Genomic DNA, 22,159 nt, shown 5'->3' with positions numbered 1-22,159 from the left:
CTGTTAACTCTACGTTCAACTGTCACGTCTCGGAATGGAAATCTGTTGTCGTTCTCCTCCTCTTTTGTGAATTATAAGTCAGGATATTGTTGATGGTGTTGTATGTTTCCTCTAATTTGTTCCGTTTTGTGATGACATAGTGGACCCAAAGTTTGGGTTGGATAGACAGGAGGGCGGCTTGTTCAAGTCTCTGTATTACTGCTTCCATTATGAGCCCTGATATTGGTGATCCCATAGGTGTTCTGTTGACTTGTTTATAGGTTGTTATTGAATGTGAAGTGGTGAGGCACAAGTCCACTAGTTTGAGGATGTTGTCTTTGCTGATGAAGTTGGTGCTGTCTGGTGTTTGTGGTCCTGGTTTTCCTAGTAGTGATGCCAGTGTTTCTTTGTGAAAACCATTATTTTGTCCTCTTCTATCTTGGTATCTTTGGTCTTCAGGAATTCATGGGTGGAGTGAATGGAGTGGAGTGAATCTTCAATTAGGTGTTTTGTTTTTGGTGAGTTCTTTGGCTAGTCTGCATGTTGGTGTACCAGGTAGGGAAACTATGGGATTGAGGGTTTATGGAGATTTGGTAATCTATAGGTGTGTTGGATCCATCTGGTTTCATGTTTTGGAAGTCTATCCTGTTTAATTCCCCTGATTCTTTTAAGTGCTGTTAAAAAGGATGAGATTCTAGATCTAGATAATCTAGATCTTGGTGTACAAGGGACAATTTCAAAGTTTGTGGATGATACAAAAGAACTGTAAGAACTGTAAACTGTGAGGAGGACAGAATAGAACTTCACAAGAACATTGACATTTTGGTGGAACCGCTGGTGGATGAATTTCAATGTATGGTAATATAGAAACATAAGGAATAGGAACAGGAGTAGGCCATTTAACCCCTTAAGCCTGAACCCCAATTGAATCTGATCATGGCTCTTTATTGAGATCAGTACCTGAATCCCTATCTCCCCAGCATCCCTTGACCCCTTTAACCACAAGTGCTATATCTGCCTCCTCCTTGAAAAATGTTTTGGCTTCAACCACTTTCTGTGGCAGTGAATTCCACAGGCTCCCATCTCTTTGGGAATGTAATTTGGTCCAAAAGACATGGAGAGACATATAAAGTAAAGGATGGGCAAAAGCAGAGAGACCTGGGTATAAATGTACATAATTCGTTAAAGGTAGCAGTACATGTAGAGACTGAGATAGGTGTTAAGAAAGCATGCAGTGTTGTAGATTTTATAAATAGGGGCACATACCATAAGAGCAGGAAGGTTATGATGAACAAAAATAAGTCACTGATGATATTTCAACTGGAGTGTTGTGTGCAATTCTGGGTACCACACTATGTGAGGGGCATGAATGCAATAGAGAGGACGCAACAGAAATTTACAAGAACATTCTAGGGGTGAAGCGCTTTTTTTTGGTTATGAGGAAAGATGAGAGAAGTTGGGACTATTTTTCCGGGAAAGAAGACGGCTGAGGGAGATTTTGAAATCACTAGAGTTCTGGCCAGAGTAGATAGGGAGAAACTGTCCCAACTCTTAAACTGATCGGGAGAACCAGAGGGCAGAATTTTAAAATGTTTTGTGTGCGTTCTCAAAAGTGCTTTGAAAGAAGCAAAAAAGGGTTGATAGATGAGGTGCATCTTCCCTCCAAAAGGGTCTTTTTACCTTATGCAGTAATGTGTATCTTATCCCCGGAATAAAATAATCTAGACATAGGTAATGTGGTATTGACTGTCCTCCTTCTTGGCTGTCCTCTCCACCCCAATTTTGGTGCTATCTGCAGACTTACTGATCATGTCCACATCCAAAACATTTATATAAATGACAAAAAGCAGTGGACTCAGCACCAATCTGTGTGGTACACTGCAGGTCACAGGCCTCCAGTCTGAAAAGCAACCCACCACCACTAATCTGTATCTTCTACCTTCGAGACAGTTCTGTACCAAATGTCTAGTTCCCTCTGTATTAATGTTTTAAATTAAAGCAGAAAATGCTGATAATTGCAGCTCAGTCAGCTTCTGTATTGAGAAAAGAGAAGGTGTTCTAGCTGAGTATCTTGCTTTTCCTGATGAAAGGCTCCTGCCCGAAACATTGATTTTCCAGCTCCTCGGATGCTGCCTGACCTTCTGTGTTTTCCAACACCATTCTAATCTTGACTCTAATCTCCAGCATCTGCAGTCCTCACTTTCGCCTATCTTACCTTGAGCCTAATGCTCATTTGGTGGCAGAATAGACAGGGCCAGATGTTTCTGGGATTGTTTTCTTGGTACAAATCCAACAGAAAGATTTTAGCAAGATTGAAATCAGAGTCTTAACATGCTGCATTAAGGTAACATCTTTACTTATGCTTCATGGTTTCTCCCGTTCTTTCCAGTGCTCTGAAAATGGTTTACCTTCAGTGTGGTGGCAATGATCCTGCTATTCTTGCCCAGATGCATGGTCTTCAGGCAGAGGCTCAACTTCTAGAAAAGTCTACACGGCCACCAAAGGAGAAAAAGAAAAGTATGTGAAGATAACTATCAACTTTATTCAGTTAGAAAATATACTTTGTTTTATTTTTAGGGAAATTACTTCTAGAAGGAGGAGTTATTGTTATCTAAGAGATAAACTAAAAGCATTTTACCTGGATTTGTTTTGATCCTTACCCATTACAGAACATGAGTCACCTCACAGATCATTAGACGCTGAGCTTTTAGCTGTGGAACTTGAGAACCAGCGTCTAGAAGAAGAAATTTTAAAACTAAAGCTTCAGCGAGAGAGGAGGATCCCTGATGATGGTAGGTCTTGGACTCTCAGAAATGAACCTCATGCATATGGTTACACATTTCATGAGTAATTTAACATGATAATGAATAACCACGGATGGACAATCCATTGATGGAAAATCACAGACCTGATTAAGTGATCACTAAACTTTGCAGTTGCTATAATATAGTTGTATGTATATTGTTTATTTTTCAAAGAAAGGTAACTTTCCAGTCCAATAGCATGTGAGAAAACAAAACCAAGAGCTGAAAAGTGATACTGAATTGTAAGGTGTGCAATTACTGTATGCTTCAGTGTGTTCAGACATTAACACCCCTGTTTGTTAATTGCGTCTGTATTGTTTACTGAGTTGTATCAATTTAAATGTTGTAAGTCACTCACTGTTATGTACATTGTTCACGTCTTGAACTAGGTCTATTTTGAGCTATTATAAGATTTTATTTGAATTCAATGGTAGTAAAATCAGGATAATTAATGTAAACCAAATCTTATATGTTGCTAATGATTGTATTCTTTAGGAACATTTAATAAAATATAATTTAAATAGGAAAAATTGTCTGTTGTTAATAAGATAACATTTTACTTAATATAATGAGAAATATTAATGATCTAAGGAAATTTAGACTGAGAGAGGACATTTCAATCGACAAACCCAGGTCACACTACAGACCATGTGTGATCCACTATATCAGGAACTTTACACCTCTTTTAATTTTATAAAGAGAAGTTTTGCAAAATGTTTCCCTGACTCTTAAGGTAAATTACATTCTATTTGACCCATCAGTTATCATATTGGTATAACAGTTCCATAATCTGAGGAATGATTGTATTCCTACCACCATTCAATCATTTAAACACTGCATTTGCTTAAAATCTGAAATTAAATCAAAAAATGCTGTCTGTGCTGAGCATCTGTGGACAGAGAGCAGAGTATATATTTAATATAAAAACCAAAGAACTACTGGTGCTAGAAATCAGAAACAAAAACAGAAATTGCTGGAAAAACTCTGGCAGCATCTGTGGACAGAAAGCAGAGTTAAGGTTGTGGATCCAATAAATGTTTAGTCTGATGATCTTTCATCAGAACGTTCTATCTTTCAACATGAAAGATAGAAATGCTAGAGATTTTAAGTGAGAAGAAGGCATGGGGAGGGTGCAGGAAGTACAAAAGTTAAGGTCTCTATTAAGGTGCAGCACTGGAGAGATTTCATGATGCACAAATCAAAGAGAATGGTAATGAGCGCAGTAAAAAAAACAAAGGTTGTGTCCAGATGAGGTGTGATGCCAGTCTTCTTAATTCAACATGAAGAGATAAAGAAACAAGTCAATGAGAAACAAAAATGCATTGAACTAGAGCAAGGCAGAGGTTGTGAGTTAAACTTGTCAGCATTGAGTCTAGAAGGCAGTGGTAGGGAGCTGCTCCTTGGGCTTGTCAGGAATTTCACAGCAGCACCGTAGAAGGGCATTGACCGAAAGGTCAGAATGACAGCACAGTGGAAATCTAAATTGACAAACAATGGTCAACCTGAGGTCATGCTTTTGGATTGAACAGAGGTGTTCTGTAAAGTGGTCACACAGACTAGGTTTGATCTTCCTGCTGTAGAGGGCAACACAGTGACTAAATTGAAAAGAGTACAAGTTGGAAGGAGTGTTTGGAGCTTTGGATGATGAGAAGGGAGGAAATGAAAGGAGAGGTGTTGTGTCTCCTGTACTTGCACAGAAAAATGGGGAGAGTGTGCTTGGGTGACAGAGTGAACGAGGATGTTGAGCTGAGAATGGTCTCTTTGGGAATGCTGAAAAGGAGGGGAAGATATTTTGGTAGCATTACACTGGGTCTGATGAAACTTGCATAAGATGATTCATTGAACACAGGCTGATGGAGTGTGAGGAGGAAGCAAATGAGCTATTATGGTTCAACAGGGATTAGGAGGGGAAAGGAAGAATTATCCGAAGCACTGATGTGGAAAATAGCATCATTAGATTAAATGTGATGGAGCCAGGACAACTGGGAAAATGGCATTATATTCTTACTGCAAGTCGAATATGAGGAAATCTAGTTTAGATAGCCATGGGGGTCTGTGCCTTTGTACTGAATATTAGTTGATGGTTTATCTCTGGAAATGAAGACAGAGAATTTAAAAAAGGGGAGATAAGAGCCAGGGATTGACCAGGTGAAAGTGATGGAAGATTAGAAACAGAGTCAATGAAATTTTTAGAGTCGTGGTGAAAGCAGGAAGTGGAGCTAATGCAGTCACCAGTATACGAAACAAACAGATAATGGTGGGATGTAATTAGGAAAAGAGTAATAAATGTTCCACCCATCCCACAAAAAGCTCAGGCATAGCAAGGACTTTTATTTGGGCTAAAGTGAGTAGAAAGCTGAAAGAGAAGTTCCTCAAAATAAGATCAAACTCAGCCAGGCGGGGGAAGGTGTTGTAGATAGGATCTAGTTCGGTTTTTCTTTAAAGGAAGAAGCAGAGAGCTCCAAGACTTCCCTACATAGGAATGAAGGTGTAGAGCAATTGAATGCCTGAATGTTCGTAGTGAACCAGGAAACTGGAGACATTGGAGGAGATGTGAATGTAGGTAAGAAGAGCTTAATATTTGTCTTTATTTCAGTCTTCTTCCAAATAAAATATTCATTCCGATTGATATTAATGATTCTCACTAATTGTCTCCTATATTTTTCTCTCCTGAAAGCATTAGCACATTATTGAGGCACAGTTTAACACAAACTGCAGCCCTCTCATTTGCACTGGTGTGAACTTTGTCAATGAGTGTTACAGGCTGAACAGGCAGGATACCATAGATGAGCTGTTATAAATTCAGGTTTTACAGCAAATATATGATCTTTGTTACATCAGTGTTGCTTACTCCTTTAAGCAGATTATCTTGAGTATGTCATTTGGTCCAACAATTAAGTAACTTGTCGCATAGCCCAGGCATGTAGCAACAATGTCTTCATGTTTTAATGAAAAATATCCACCTGAAGCAATAGCTCTGCATCTCTTCATAGGTGCTCCCTCATCCGAACATTTCCAGCATTTTGTTTTACTTATTACTAATAGTGGCAGGGCAGCAGCTGCAGTGATGGCAAGTGGGGGGCCTCTGGCTGCGGTAGACCCAGAGCAGGGACTCATTCAGCAGGGGCCAGTCATCAACTGCAGCAATGGCTGTGCCCAGAGTGGGAGCTCCTGGCTGCGGGAGCTCCTGGCTGCGGGAGCTCCTGGCTGCGGGAGCTCCTGGCTGCGGGAGACCCTGGCTGCGGGAGACCCTGGCTGCGGGAGACCCTGGCTGCGGGAGCTCCTGGCTGCGGGAGACCCTGGCTGCGGGAGACCTGGAGCAGGAACCTTGCAGAGGTCTGGGAGCTGCATTTGGGACCCCTGATTGATGAAGATGAACTCTATTTAAGTACTTTTTACTCTTTTGTATCTCAAATTGGTGCCTGATAATGGTGATAGAACATTTTTCACTGTAACTCCCTAGATGTTTGACAATAAATCATTCATTCACTTAATGTCTTTGTGTGATCTGCATTGGATATTTATGCCTTTATTTTTAAACATGTATGAACACACCTTTTTAAAAACAGAATCCTTAAAATTAACTTTTCTTTCAAATCCATTCTACGAAAAATAGACCAGATTTTTTAAATTCATTGATAGGATATGCAAATCACTGGCAAGGCCATCATTTATTTCCCATCCCTAGTTGCCCTTAAAAAAAATTATTAGTGAGTTACTTTCTGGAATTATTATAGTCCATGTGCTGTAGGTAACCACAATTCCATTAAGAGGGGTGCACCAGGATTTTGATCCAGTGACACTGAAGAAAACATTCACATATTTGCTAGTCTAGATGGTCCATGGGAGGGAAACTTGGAAACGGAGATATTCACAGGTATCTGCTGCCTCTTTCTCTTCCGCATGGCAGAGGTCCGAGGTTTGGAAGGTGCTTTTGAAGGAATTTTGATGAGTTGTTGTGGTGTAAAATTATGTCCCAATACATGTGTGAATCATTATGCAACACATGTATTGGGCCAAGCAGTGGAATGTGGTGAAAGGGATAAAATTGTGTCCCAATACATGTGTGAATCATTATGAAAATGGAAGGTGTCGCTTGGTCCCGTGTGAATCTTGTTATACACCTTCCCGTGTGAATCTTCTTATCTGTATGTAACCAGAATGGAATGTGTTTTTTAGCCTTGCTCTGCTCTAACCGAAAATGGAAGGTGTCGCTTGGTCCCGTGTGAATCTTGTCATACACCTTCCCGTGTGAATAACCAGAATGGAATGTGTTTAACCGAAAATGGAAGGTGTCGCGTTCCGGTAACACGTAGAGTGAGTATAAACCAGACCCGTTGTAAGTACGAGACTGGTTGTGGCGACGCTGCGGGGAATAAAACACTTATATTCTAGCAGACTCGCCTCTTGGCTGTTTGTTCTGTGTCAGACTACTTTCCTGCGAGCCTGGTCCTTGACCTTGAGAATTTTTTTAAAACAGTTGTTGCAGAGCATTTTGTAGATAGGACACATTGTGGTGATTATGCATCAGTGGTATAGGGAGTGAGTGTTCCTGGTGTTAAATGTGATACCAATCAAGTCAGCTACTTTGTCTTGCATAATGTTAAATTTCTTGAATTTTGTTGGAGCTGCATATATTCAGGCAATTGGACAGTATTCCATCAAACTCCTGACTTGTGCTTTCTAGTTGGTGGGCAGGCTTTGGGGAGTCAGGAGATCAGATGCTTGCCACAGGATTCTTAGTCTCTGACCTGATCTTCTAACCACAGTGTGTATATGTGTGTGTGTGTGTGTGTATATATATATGACTAGTACATATCAGCTTGATATGGCTCAAATGGCAACCCCCAAGATTTTCATAATGGGATATTCAGTGTTGGTAATACCATTGAATAACAAGGTGCGATGTTTGGTTTCTGCTTTGTTGGAGCTTGTCATTTCCCAGCATTGTGAGGTGAAAAGCACTTGCTAGTTATCAGACCAAGCCTGGGTGTGGTCCAGATCGTTTTGGGTACAGTTTCTAAGGATAAACTGATATATTTAACATTGTGCAATCATTAGTGGAGATGTTTACCTCCTACCTTATAATGGAAGGAAAATTGAAGCAGCTGAAAATATTTGAGCCTAGGCCATTTCCCTGAGGTACTCCTGAAGTGATGCTCTTGAGCTGCGATGCTTGATCTCCGTAATCATAACCATCTTCCTTTATGTTAGGTTGGACTCCACCTAGTGCAGAGTGTTGTCTGTGATTCCCATTGATTCCAGTTTTGCTAGGGGTCTTTGATGCCAAACTCAGTCAAATGCAGCTTTGATGTCATGGGCAGCCACCCTCATGTTCCCTTCGAGGTCAGCTCATTTTCTATGTTTGCGCTGATACTGTAATGTGATCAGGAGATGAGTGGCCCTGGCAGGACCCAAAGTGAGCATCAGTGAGTGTTTTGGATGAGTAAATGCCACATGATAACATCACTAACAATGCCTCCCATCACTTTGTTGTTGATTGAGAGTGGATCATGAGGTGGTAATTGTTTGAGTTGACTTGTCCTGCTGTTGTGCACACAATATACTGGACCAATTTCCTGCATTACTGGGTAGATAAGAACATACCAACATACAAATTAGGAATAGGTGTAGGCCATTCAGCCTCTCGAGCCTGCTGCACCATTTAATAAAATTTGGCTGATTTGATTGTAACCTCAAATCCAGAATTCCCCCATCCCTAATAGCCTCTCAGCCCATTGCTTAACAAGACTCTATTGCCCTTTGCCTTAAAATATTCAAGGATACTGCTCCTGTCACCTTTTCCGGCAGAACATAGCAAAGACTGTCAAGCTTCTCAGATGTCCATGTTGTAATTGTATTCAAACAGCTTGAAGAGGAATATGGCTAGTTCTGGAGCACAAGTCTTCAGTTCTTTTGTTGGAATTATGTCAGGCCCATAATCAAAGCAGTATGGGAGGTGATGGCCAAGCGATATTATCATTGGACCATTAATCCAGAGACTCAGGTAATGTTTTGGGGACCTGGGTTCAAATCCAGTGAAAATCTGGAATTAAGAGTGTAATGATGACAATAAGACAATTCTTTGAAAAAACCCCTCTGGTTCACTAATGTCCTTTAGATAATGAAGCTGTCATCTTTACTTGGTCTGACCTGCATGTGACTCCAGACCCACAGGAACGTGGTTCATGCTAAGCTGCTCTCTGGGCAATTAGGGATGAGCAATAAATGCTGGCCTAGCCAGTACCACCTTCATCCTGTGAATGAATAAAATTAAACTATCCGGGGCCTTTTCTGTTCCTCCATGTTACATGGGATGAATTGAACTGAGGCTGAAGACTAATGTTTGTGGTGTGGGAGACCTCAGGGAGAGGCTGCAGTGGATCATCCACTCGGCACTGTTGGTGAAGTGTAAGAGCTTCAGCCTTGTCATTTGCACTGATGTACTGGGCTCCCTCATTATTGAGATGGGGATATTTACGAAGTCTCCTCCTGCACAGAGTTGTTTAATCTTCCACCAGCATTCGTGACTGGATGTGGCAGAACTACAGAGCTTAGACCTGATCTGTTGTTTGTGGAAACACCAAATTCTATTGTATACTAATTACATTGTTTGACTCACAAGTAGTCCTGTGCTATAGCTTCAGCAGCCTGACACCTCATTTTTAGGTATGCCTGTAACTGCTTCTGGCATGTCCTTCTGCACCCTTCATTGAACAAGAGTTGATTCTCTGGGTTGGTGGTCATGTTAGAGTGGGTGATCTGCTCAGGCATGAGGTTGCAGGTTGTGTTGGAGTATTGTTCTGTTGCTGCTGATGCTCCACAGTGCTTCATGGATGTCCTGTCTTGAGTTGTTAGATCTGTTTGAAATCAATTCCATTCAGCATAGTCATATTGCCTTAAAAGACAATGTAGGCAACTCTCAGTGTGAAGACACAACATGGTCTCCACAAGACAGTAGTCACACCAACCAATACTGTCATGGACAAATGCATCCTCTTTCGGTAAATCGATGAGGATAAGTACATTTTTCCCTTTTGATTGTTCCCTTACAACCACATACCAGGCATAGGCATAGGCATAATCCTCTAGGGCTCAACTACCGAGTGATGTGAGGCAGAAGTCGGTACTGCAGATGCTGGAGATTAGAGTCAAGATTAGAGTGATATTGGAAAAGCACAGCAGGTCAGGTAGCATCTGAAGAGCAGGAAAAATTGATGTTTCGGGCAAAAGCCCTTCATTCCTGATGAAGGGCTTTTACCTGCTGCTGAGTCACTTTTGGTAATGGACCCTGGAGTCCCCAACTTAGACTACATTCTGTGCCATTACTATTGTCACTGCTTTCTCCAGTTGGTGTTCAATGTGGAGCAGTACTGATTTATCAACTGAAGAAGCAAAATTTGTGCAAATTGCTAGGCTTCGTTGCCCCAAGTTTGTCCTGATGCCTTGAGAGTTCATGGGGTTCAAAGTCAATGTTGAGGACTCACAAGGCATTTTCCTCCCTACTAGGAGAAAGTGAAGACTGCAGATGTTGGAGATCAGAGTCGAAAAGTGTGGTGCTGGATAAGTGTGTGCTGCCTGACTGGCTGAGCTTTTCTAGCACCACACTTTTTGACTCATCTACCTCCCTACTGTACTTACAACTGTGCCACCAGCCTGGGTAAATCTGTCTGTTGGTGGGACAAGGCAAAAACAAGGGGTGTTAGTAGTGTCAGGGACGTAGTCATTCTTCATGAATCAGACCTTATGAATATTCTCAGGCTGTTGCTTGGCTAGTCTGTGGGACAGCTCCCAATTATGTCACAAGCCAAAAGGTGTTCAGAACAAGGACTTTACAGGATAGGGAGGTTTTCTCTTCTGTGTCTTAGCCAATACTGGATTGTCTATTGTGTTTCATTTCTTTCTTCAGACCTTGTAGTGGTTTGATACCACTGAGTGGTTTGCCAGGCCATTTCAGAACACATTTAAAACTCAACCATATTGCTGTGCATTTGGAATTAAACGCTGGCCAGACCAGATGAGGATAGTAGATTTCACTACCCTAAATGAGATTAGGGAATCAAACGGGTTTTTACAATAGTTAGCATTATTGCTATTATTCTAGCTTTTGATTCAATTTTATTGATTTCATTCAAATTTCACCATCAACCATTGTGGGATTTTGAACAAGTTTCCCCACAGCATTAGCCTCTGACCCTGGATCGCTATGGTGACAATACAGTGCTTCATGTTCACATTTGGAGAACCCTAACTCTCAAGAAATTTGGCCTAAATGGTTAAAACTAACTTTATGACAAACTACTCAAGGAAAACAAGACCAAGAATTAACATCATAAACTCTTTTGGCATTGGTCATGATCAATTAATCGTTCTCATGACCTGCATAAATAAATTCCTAATTCCATGGTATCTATGTAATTAAATATTTCAGATAGACTCTGGCAACGGCTACGTCTGCAGTCATTCACAATCTCCAAATGCACGATACCTTGTCCTTTACTCAAGTTTGGTCCTTCGCTCGACTGCTGTGTCCGATTGTTAAAGAGCAATGAGGGTCTTGCAATCCACTTATGCGTATCTTAAGTGTATCCCATTTATCATGACCAGGGAATGGCATGGAGTTAACTTTAGATATGTGTGTAACTACCTTGTGTATATGGTTATATTCAGAACAGAATGCTCCTCCTCATCTCACTGATACAGAGACTTGTGGTCAATTGCTACTCAAATACAGAGACACAAATGTAAATTTCCCAACAATTAGCATATCCCTTGTTTAATGTGTCAACTTGGATATATTGTGGATCCATAATTATCCATATTTCGCACTCCTCCTACATTGAACATCTCTTGCACTGCCATTTTCTGCGTAAAACTTGACGATAAAGATAGCATTAGCTTTAAATCTCGTGAATATCAAATTTTCTTGAGCTATACATCCTTACTCACTCCACACAGATACCAACTTTGGGCAAGAAAACCACCTCGAAGCAAACTGTCATTGAGACTAAGTTCCAGATTTCTGACTCTTGAATTATATGTAACACATGAATGTAATTCATGAAGTCATCAAATTAAGGAGCATACGATCATAATCTCTGCAGTACCTGAGCCACGTGCAAAAAGACAGAGTGCAAATCAGATTACAGAGATGAATATGTTTCTTTGTAAATAGTTTTCAAAAAACTGGTTCCAGTTCATGGATCACTGGCACCAATACTAGGGAAAGTGGGATTAGTACTAATGGCACAGTCTTCACCTGAATCATGGTGGGGGGGGAATGTTCTTGAAAACTACACAGGAAAATTGAGAAGATTTCTAACTAAATAGGGGAGTTAAGGGATCAAGTTTGTGAAGATGTGGTAAATCAGAGAGTAGTGGCAAAGCAATACAAAAAGACATTAATATGGGAAAGGATAGATAAACCATGACAAGAAGGGATAGAGAGTACAAAACTAGGAGTAAAGTGACAGATAAGACGAGAAGTTACAAACAAAACTGAAGAGATCGCGCTAAAGATCACGTATCTGAATGCATGTAACATTGGAAACAAAGCAGCTGAACTGAGAGGGTAAACTAATTAAATAAATAAATGCAATTTTGAGCCATTCCAAAGACATGGCTGCAGGATGACATTGATTGGGATCTGAATATTGAAGTGTACATAAGATTTAGGAAGAAGAGGAAGGAGGCGCTCTGTTAGTTAATGATGCTGTTAGCACCACATAGAGTGATGGCATAGGTTCAGTAAACTAGGATATGGAAATGATTCGGATAGAGATGACAAACGATAAAGGGAAAAAAAATGACTTCCAAGAGTGGTAGCTAGGCCCTTTATCAGCAACCACATGGTTGGGTAGATCATAAAGGAAGAAATAATGGAACTTGTCAGCAAAATATTGCAATAATCACAAGAGATTTCAATCTGCATATATATTGGAAAAGTCAGGTGGGCAAAAGTAGCCTAGATGAGGAATTCATAGAATGTTTTTGAGTGGCACAGTGGTTAGCATTGCTGCCTCACAGCGCCAGAGGGTTCAGTTCCCCCTCAGGCGACTCCCTGTGTGGAGTTTGCACATTCTCCCCATGTCTGCGTGGGTTTTCTCCGGGTGCTCCTGTTTCCTCCAACAATCCAAAAATGTGCAGGTTAGGTGAATCGGCCATGCTAAATTGCCCGTAGTGTTACGTGAAGGGGTAAATGTAGGGGAAGGGGTCTGGGTGGGTTGCGCTTCGGTGGGTCAGTGTGGACTTGTTGGGCCAAAGGGCCTGTTTCTACACTGTAAGTAATCTAATCTAATCTAAATACAATATTCTATAGTGACCAGAAAGCAGGCTACACTCGACCTGGTACTGTGCAATAAGATAGGATTAATTAATGATCTCATAGTGACGGCACTCCCTAGGTAACAACAACCATAATATTTTGCATTCAGTTTGAGAGAGGGCGAGGGGGAGGGAAAGAGAGAGGACTGGATATGAGACTATTTTACAATCTTAAATAAGGACAATTACAAGGGCATGAAGTAGAGCTAACTAAAGTTAATTGGCAAATTCCAATGAGTAAAACAAATTTCTAAAGGACAGTCATACCTTTTGATGGTTATCTCAAAAGTTTAGAGATAGTAAGATAGTGAGACTAAAAGAAAGCATATAGAATTGTGCAAAAACTGGTGATTAGACAGAAAAAAACCCAGCAAAGAATGGCAAAAATAAATAAGGCAAATTAGAGTATGAGAGAAAGCTTGTTAGAAATATAAAAACACACAATACTCCAGATATGGTTTTACAAGAGGCTTGTGTAACCTTTATGTCTTTGTATTGCATTCCTCGAGCAGTGAATGATTATATTTAATGAGCTTTCCTGCATACCTCTGCGATTCATGCACTAACACATTCTCAGTTGGTGTTCTGACAGTAAAAATAAAATGTCCTTTACTCCACATGTACCTCAATCATCCTTTTAAACAATGATGTTTGCCACATGAACTCCAGAAACCAATATTTTCATTCTCTGAACCTTCTTCCTCTAAACAAATTTCCAAGGACAGGTTGTACGATTGCATAGCACTGCAGCAGATAATCATTGGTTGAATCTTAAATATCAGCATGGCTTTGCATTAGATTAGTAGCTGGTGTTGTGTGATTTTTAACTTTGTCCACCCTAGTCCAACACCGGCACCTCCACATCAGCAGATATACTGTAAGGTGATTGTGTAAAATGTAACTTTGTGGAGCTTGATGGAACAGAAGTGTTCCTGCTGGATCCACAGTGGACTGCTGCCACTCCAGGAACTGGTAGCAGAGGCTTCTAGGCTTATGTGGTTTTATTCAAATATATTTATATTTGGTACCATGGTAGGAGCAGGAAGCCAAGAACAATAACATATTAGGGATCAAGATGACAAAATACCAAATAAGGAAAGATTGGCACAGTTAAGTGACAAAGAGAAGAGAGGAGAGACCTGTTAGCATGCCTGTCAGTTTGGAAGATAGGGAAAATGCGCATGAGTGTGAAAGCTCATGAAGTGAAGTACATTGAATGAAGGTTCTTATTGCTACTGCCTCCCATTTGGTCTTATTTTTGTATGACTATGTTGGACAGTTATGATAAATTCCTGCTTAGGGGAGACTGTGCCTCAGTACAAAGAAACTGAACCATTGTGCAGACCTGAAATTTGTCAACAGGAAGTGGTATGTACAAAATAAAGATAGAATAGATAATTTTAAAATACTATCTCAATTATATCTGTCTGCTGTACTCCAGTTGTTCCTGGCTTTCTAGCTCCACTTGGCAAGGTGGGCTCAATTCTCCACGAGGCAATACCACAGGAGATCAACTAATTATCATTAGTTTGCAGAACAGAATGATGCCAACAGAGTGGGTTCAATTCCTGCACTGGCTAAAGTTACCTTGAAATCTCTCCCCACATTTGAGGTGTGATGACCCTCCAGTTAAATTGTCTCCAGTCAAGTTTCTGTAGAGGGAGCAACCCTATGGACCATTAAGATTATGGTGACATTACCTTATACTTGAGAAAATCTGTCTAGTTTCTTTATGAAACCTTATTTTGATTTTTGCAAAGAATGATGGGAATTGTTTTTATTTTAGATTAGACTACCTACAGAGTGGAAACAGGCCTTCGGCCCAACAAGTCCACACATCAACCCTCCGAAGAGAAACCCACCCCCCTATATCTACCCCTGACTAATCCACCTCGCACCACAGGCAATTTAACATGGCCAATTCACCTGACCTGCACATCTTTGGACTGTGGGAGGAAACCAGAGCACCCGGAGGAAACCCACGCAAACACGAGGAGAATGTGCAAACTCCTCACAGACAGTTGGCCGAGGCTGGAATTGAACCCGGGTCCCTGGCGCTGTGAGGCAGCAGTGCTAATCACTGAGCCACCGTGCCGCCCATTTTAATAGATATTTGTATAGCATATCTTGAAAATGTTTAGGTGGCATGATGGCTCAGTGATTAGCACTGTTATCTTGCAGTGCTAGGGACCCAGGCTCAGTTCCACCTCAGGCGACTGTGTGGAGTTTGCACATTCTCCCCGTGTCTGCGTGGGTTTCCTCCCACAATCCAAAGATGTGCAGGTCAGGTGAATTGGCCGTGCTAAATTGCCAGTAGTATTAGGTGCATTAGGCAGAGGTAAATGTGGGGTGGATTACTCTTCGGAGGGTTGGTGTGGACTTGTTGGGTCAAATGGCCTCATTCCACACTGTAGGTAATCTAATGTTTCTCTTCTCTTCGTGTCACAATCCTTGTCCACCATTTTTTAAAATGGACTAACGTTCATGTATGCTGTGGGACACGATTGAACCTCAAGTTGTAGAAAAATATTCCAGTTATGGAAAAATAAACTTGTAGGAGTATTTGTATTTAATTGGTTATAAATATAACGACATTTCTACTGCTTTGCTTCAGAATTGGAAAAGGAAATGCAGGAAATGCACCGGGAACACACAAAGAAAATCAATGACCTGCAAGAAGAAATTGAGATGCTGAAAAGTGAAGCCAATAAATTGCGAACGCGAAAAGGGTTAAGGTCTCAACATCTGCACCCACCTCCACCTCCGCCCCCACCCCCAATCCCTCCCACTCATTCAACTCTGAACCAACATACTCAGGGGTCTCACATGGTAAGTACAATTCTTTTCTCTGCTGGGAAAAAACAGTTTAATTACAAGAGAGATTTTAAGATTTCCTGCTGTTCTGAACATTCTGGAGAGAGATTATATCAGTAGCTATTGTTTGAGTAAATCTAATATGTTTATAACAATTTCATAACTGGGTTACTGATCAGATAACCATAGAATTATCATTTGGAATAATTATGTGGACATTTTCATTATTTTAGATAGTATTCCACACTACTCGTACAGGTCTTGATATTCAGAATCTTTTGATTTCAGCAATTTCACTCAATTGCATCATAACATGTAGTCTAACGTGACACTGATTTGTGGGTATTTTCATAAAAATGTACAGATGATCATGATGCCCCATTCTGTCTCAAAGCATAAGTTTTTAAAAATGTATTGACACTATGTGGTTTCTTCTCTGTAGCTAATCCTTTACCTTGCAAATGTTTTTACCACAAATCTTAGTTTACAGCTAACCCAGAATGGTCAGACGAAAATTTCCTGTTATGAAATAAAATTTGTTGTCGAGCAGGCAATTTCCTGCATCCAGTGAAGAAAGGTTCACAGCTTTATTTGCTACATTCTCTGTCACCATGTCCTCTCTCCCCTCCCCCACTCCAGAGGAACCATCAGTTCTTTCCAGTTTGGCAGTTAGACAAACCACCTCATGACCTGTCTTACCTGCCAATCTCCCTTACAACCTATCCACTCCACCCTCCTCTCTGACCTATCACCTCCATCCCCACCCTCCCCATTCACCTATTGTACTCTATCCTACTTCCCCCCCATTTATCTCTCCACCCTGGAGGCTTCCTGCCTCTATTACTGATGAAGGGCTTTTGCCTGAAACGTCGATTCTCCTGCTCCTCGGGTGCTGCCTGACCTGCTGTGCTTTTCCAGCACCACTCTAATCTAAACACCACTGTTCTGCCTTTTTCACATCGTGATCACTTAATGTGAACTATCAGCACCCTCTCTCCTCCAGCACTCCAACCTGCCTACCCTCTACTAATGAGTAAATGTTGTCCCTTCCACACTTTACGCCAGTTCTGATGAAGAGTCATTTAGGTTCGAAACATTAGCTTACTCTCTCTTCACGGATGCTGCCTGACCTGCTGTGATCTCCAGCAATTTTTGTTTTCAGTCAAAGGTTTACAACTCAAAGTTGCTCACAGTCTTTACGTTTTCAGCATCATTGAGAAACAACAAGGAATACTATGGTAGAAAATGCAGCAAAGCAAAAACTAGGTGGTAGCCTAGGATTAAGTCATATGGCATTGGGAAAAAAAAGACTAAGTTTGCTCTATATCAAATCCATGCTAAACATAATCTGAAAATGTTCATATTGACATTGAGTGTGCAGATTGTCTATGTAAGATATTTGACCATGCTGGTGTGTTTCACCTTGTGATGAAGTTGAAGAATTCACCAACAACTTGAAAACTTTAATCTATAACTTTTATAGAGCCATGCCAGACCTCAAACACCAATGATTGCCAAACATTTACTTGATCCTCCAGATGTTTTAGGACCTGCACCTTATGACCCAGCGTAAGTAGCAATATTTTTGCATCTTGCACATTCAATTATTTCTATCCTCTGAGTATCCAATTGTCCATCACACACCATTGTACATTGATGCTTTCCCTGATTCATTAACAGTTCAGCTTTCAGACCTAGGCTATGTCATGGCATACCATAGTTATACTTTAATTTTTGTTGAGAATGGCCATTTCCACCACTGAACTAAGTTTTCATATTTTGAATGTTGTCCATGCCCAGTGTTATTTGTCGTCTTCTTTAATTGTCATGGATTAGATAGCAGAGAGATGGCAAACTGCCAAACTCTCAGTTTCCATGCTGTGCTTTAACTGACTCGTACTTCCATTTTAATCTGGGGCCAACTATTATGCAAGATTTGTACCCTAAGGCTCTCTATTCAATCTTCCTTTTAAATACCATGGCAAGACTGACTACTGATGCATTTTCAAGCTGCTCAGACTTTCATCTTTGCCTCTTGAAATCTCGATGTGGAGGTGCTGCTGTTGGATTGGGGTGGACAAAGTTAAAAATCACACAACACCAGGTTATAGTCTAACAAGTTTATTTGGAAGCACTAGCTTTTGGAGCGCTGCTCCTTCATCAGGAACCTGATGAAGAAGTAGCGCTGCGAAAGCTAGTAGTTCCAAATAAACTTGTTGGACTAAAACCTGGTGTTGTGTGATTTTTAACTCTTGCCAACTCAGAAACTCCTTGTTACTGCTGTATAAGAAAAATTATAGAATGAGATTAGTTTAGTCCTGCATGCTCTGCTGAGTTTATCTCTACAGAAGCCCAGTGATTCATATCAGGATAAAATGTCATGAAAGGAAAAGTCTGATTGGCTTCAATGATTTTTGCTGTGATGAGGTGTTGGACTTGGGGAACTTCAGAAAGTATTGCAGCTTAGCCTGCACTCTAACCTTGACCTCCAGATCTCTCCACTACTCTTTCCCTATCCAAAAAAAGTCTTTTTCAGTTCTTGAACAGGTCATGGCACCAAGAACATTCTGATTTGAGGCTGATGCTTCTTAATAGTGGAAAGGGAAAGTGTGTATCACCATCTTGTGAGCCATTTTTTCAATCAAGGTGTGAATAGCAAGGGCAGAGGAAAACAGTGAAGTAGAAGTGATGGTTGCCTTGGTTACCCATATATACTGATAGAAGTGAGAAAATCTGATGAAAATAAATTTACATTGAGTTAATTCATTTCCTGATATCAGATTAGCTCAATAAATGTGCGCTTGAATTTCATGTCATATATCCATAGAGAAGTACAGCACGGAAAGTGTGCAGTTAACTCTTCTACCCAATATATCCTACATCAATGTACTTTTACAACAGGTAATACATGAGGTAATCTCTCACAGAGGTTCCAATATCCAAATGATTTAAAGATGAAAAACATCTTCTGAGGCCACCACCTTTTAATTCTTTGCTGTGCTGAGACCTTTTATTCAAAAAACTGATCTAAAAGCCAAGAAGTACTTCTGTTCATGTTTAATGTTATGAAAGAAATAATTACACTGTCTACCCTGCACAATACAAGATAATTTCCAACTGGCATTATGCCAGCTCAAAAGCACTGGAAATATGTCAATGCACTTGGGGCATTTGAAATTACACTTTGCACCATCGAACAGGATATTGAAATAATGCCTTCAGGTGTAACACATGGCACCTCTGCTGCAACATGTCTGATATTTTAGCTCCCAAGTTATCCTTGAATTTAACTTTTAAAGAATGCCTTGTTTTATAACTAATATTTTTGATTCCAGAGCAGGGTTTGTTGTCTTTTATGATTTTCTTCTTGGCCTTGGCCCAACCTATCGCCTCATCCGTCTGGTTACTGGTTTGTACAATAATGGTCATGAGATGGGGAAGCCATCTGCCTTACCTGCAGTGTACTGTGAAGTGGGAGTTGGACCTCACTACTTGTCTGAAGGACTCAAAGGCAACTTTGGAATATTATCTGCAAAGCAGCCAGTACCAAGGTAATGGGCATATGATAGAAATATTTTACATCTGAAATAGATCTGTTCACATTGCATCAGTGTGCACTAGTGAGGAGAATTATAGAAAATTATAGAGTCATACAGCACAGAAACAGACCCTTCAGCCCAAACATAATCCCAAGCTAAACTCGTCCCACCTGCCTGCCGCTGGCCCATATCCCTCCAAACCTTTTCTATTCATGTACCTATCCAAATGTCTTTTAAATGCTGTAATCGTACCCACATTCACCACTTCCTCTGGAAATTCGTTGTACACGCAAACCACCATCCGAGTAGAAAGAAAATTGCTCCTCATGTCTTTTTTAAACCTCACTCCGCTCATCTTAAAAATGTGTCCCCTAGTCTTGAAATCCCCTGTCGTAAAGACAAGTACCATTAACTCTATCTATACCCCTCATTATTTTATAAACTTCTATAAGATCCCTTCTCAACCTCTTATGCTCCAGTGAAAAAGTCCCAGCCTATCTAGCCTTTCTTTATAACTCAAACATTTCATGTCTGGCAACAGACTGGTTAATCTCTTGTGAATCCTCTCCAGATCAATAATATCCTTCGTATAACTGGGTGACCAGAACTGGACACAGTTGTTGGACTTGGGAGCATATCTGGGTTGCCTGAGGTGCAGGATGCTATCGTTTGCATGCACTGAGAGGGCTATCTGACAACACTGTGAAATCCACCAACAAGGAAGTGGTTCCATTCAATTAATGTCAAGGTGATCTATGATCACTGCTACCACTTTCTGTACAGTGTGTGCATACTATCCTTGCTGTTACCATGACTCCTATATCCTGGAGCACTCTCACATACCTGTTGCTTTTGAGGGTCCAGCTGCCTACAAAGTGGGTTACTGGCAGACAAGGGCTACCCACCTCGACCATGGCTTGTAACAACATTGCACAATCCCCTGACTTATGAGGGACGCAAATATAATGCAGCCCATGCCTCAGTCAGGGCCACGGCGGAACAGAGTAAATGACTGTTGAGGATACAGTCCTTCTGCTTGGACCAATATGGAAGGGGCCTTCCAGTATAGCCTGGAGAGAGTGTGCCACATCATCCTGGTGTGTTGTTCCATAATTCGAGCAGGCAATGAAACCATGTACTGGATGCTGAGGAATTGGGGGGAGCAGGAGCATGAGCAATCTTCTGAGAGGAAGGGCGAAGGCACAGCTCAGCTTGGCAGGGTGTTACAAGGCAGACAGAATCTTATTGACAATTCCTTGCAATAGATGTGAGCTGGATCAAGCAGATAATTGTGAACTAAAATATTCTTTGGTCATAATGCCAAAGTATGGTTTGCATTGCTGGGGCAAAAGTCAACTTCTATTGGTTTGGTTTGTGTTCCATTTTGCTTTCTGTAAATAAAAGCCCATGTTTGTATTTGTCCATTTGCTTGCCTATATGTGGTGTTCACCTACTGGATAATGACAATCTTAAACTGCAGCTAGAGTAGGAGGATAGGGTCGCACGTGCATTGGAGTGTCAGCCATGTTGGCTTTGTGACATGGGCAGCCTGTCTTCGGATTTATTGTACCAGGTGTACAGAGGATTTTCAAAGGGATGCTGGTCTATCAGCAGTTATTCACTGATTGTTTCTGGGAGCTTCATTCAAATGTAAGAAATGGAGCACATTTGATAAGATATGGCAAAAGAACCCACTAGGCTTCAAGGTGAATAAAACCTGCAAAAATCCCAATGTGACTCAGACTTAACCAAAAAAATGTATTCAAAGGTCTCAAACAGAGAAAGGTCAAGGATGCAATTTTTCTAATTTTCATTTGTTTGTATCTGCTGTTAGAGTCCGTCCTTCCCCAGGAGTCTCATTAGTAATTGAACTCCAAGCTGCAGGGGGCTTTGATCCATATGGCCAGGAAATCCAGCGCCTGGTTTCTAGAGGCTGGGCGAAGATTGATATATTTGATGATCACAATCAGGTCATCAGTGGACGCTGGAAGGTTCCAATACGCTGTCTACCAGTAAGACCATCGCTCACAACTGGCCAGCTCAATGGAATTCCTCAGGTATAGTAGTTACATTTACCAAAATTAAAAAAGTAGCACAATAGGCTATATCTTCTTCTTCATCGCAGACCGGTATTGCAGATTGAATGTTATTGAAACGAAACTCATATCCTCATCTACACATGGTCAGCTACATATTCCACCTCCTATATTGTTGAAGGAGAAACTCTGGAATATTTTGACTCTTCCCATACATTGTCAACCACCTCCATCAAAGTATACCATTATCAAGGAGATCTCAACATCAGATCAACTATGCCAGCTCAGCCGTCTACAAACCACATTACAGAATCAAGTAGTGTTTGACAACAAAGAACCCTGCAAGAAAACAGAAGTCCTTGTAAAGCAGTTGAAGTCACCACAGTCCTACCCGACAGAGAGACTGAGCTGTGTATCAGAGACATATAGGAGAGCTACAGAAATTCCATTAACAACACCTCCAATATATCATCCAGATCCAATGGGAGGACCATTGAACAAACACAAGTGTCCTTGAATCCAGCTCCGCAAGCATTCAGGCTGAGCCCCTGCAAAGTCTCTGCTAAGCTCCTTTAAGAAGAGGCAGTGAAACAGCAGAAAAGGAAAGCAGAGGAATCATTCTACACTCCACATCTAAATACCTCATTGTGACACCTTGCTCCAT

General features: G+C 40.9%; 1 protein-coding gene across 2 annotated transcripts in view; it reads left to right on the top strand.

Annotated features, from left to right (window-relative positions):
* ccdc17 (coiled-coil domain containing 17) overlaps positions 1 to 22,159 on the top strand; it is a 54,682-nt gene that overhangs the window by 29,946 nt on the left and 2,577 nt on the right. For both annotated transcript variants that reach the window (XM_043699125.1, XM_043699126.1), the window contains 6 exons: positions 2,369 to 2,496; positions 2,649 to 2,771; positions 15,721 to 15,935; positions 17,404 to 17,489; positions 19,256 to 19,471; positions 21,294 to 21,516. In XM_043699125.1, coding sequence (XP_043555060.1) covers positions 2,369 to 2,496; positions 2,649 to 2,771; positions 15,721 to 15,935; positions 17,404 to 17,489; positions 19,256 to 19,471; positions 21,294 to 21,516 — 991 coding nt within the window. The remainder of the gene's footprint in view (positions 1 to 2,368; positions 2,497 to 2,648; positions 2,772 to 15,720; positions 15,936 to 17,403; positions 17,490 to 19,255; positions 19,472 to 21,293; positions 21,517 to 22,159) is intronic.

The sequence above is a fragment of the Chiloscyllium plagiosum genome, chromosome 11 (genome assembly GCF_004010195.1).
Source record: "Chiloscyllium plagiosum isolate BGI_BamShark_2017 chromosome 11, ASM401019v2, whole genome shotgun sequence".
In the NCBI taxonomy this organism is placed as follows: Eukaryota; Metazoa; Chordata; class Chondrichthyes; order Orectolobiformes; family Hemiscylliidae; genus Chiloscyllium; species Chiloscyllium plagiosum.
This window is presented reverse-complemented; position numbering and strand designations above follow the sequence as displayed.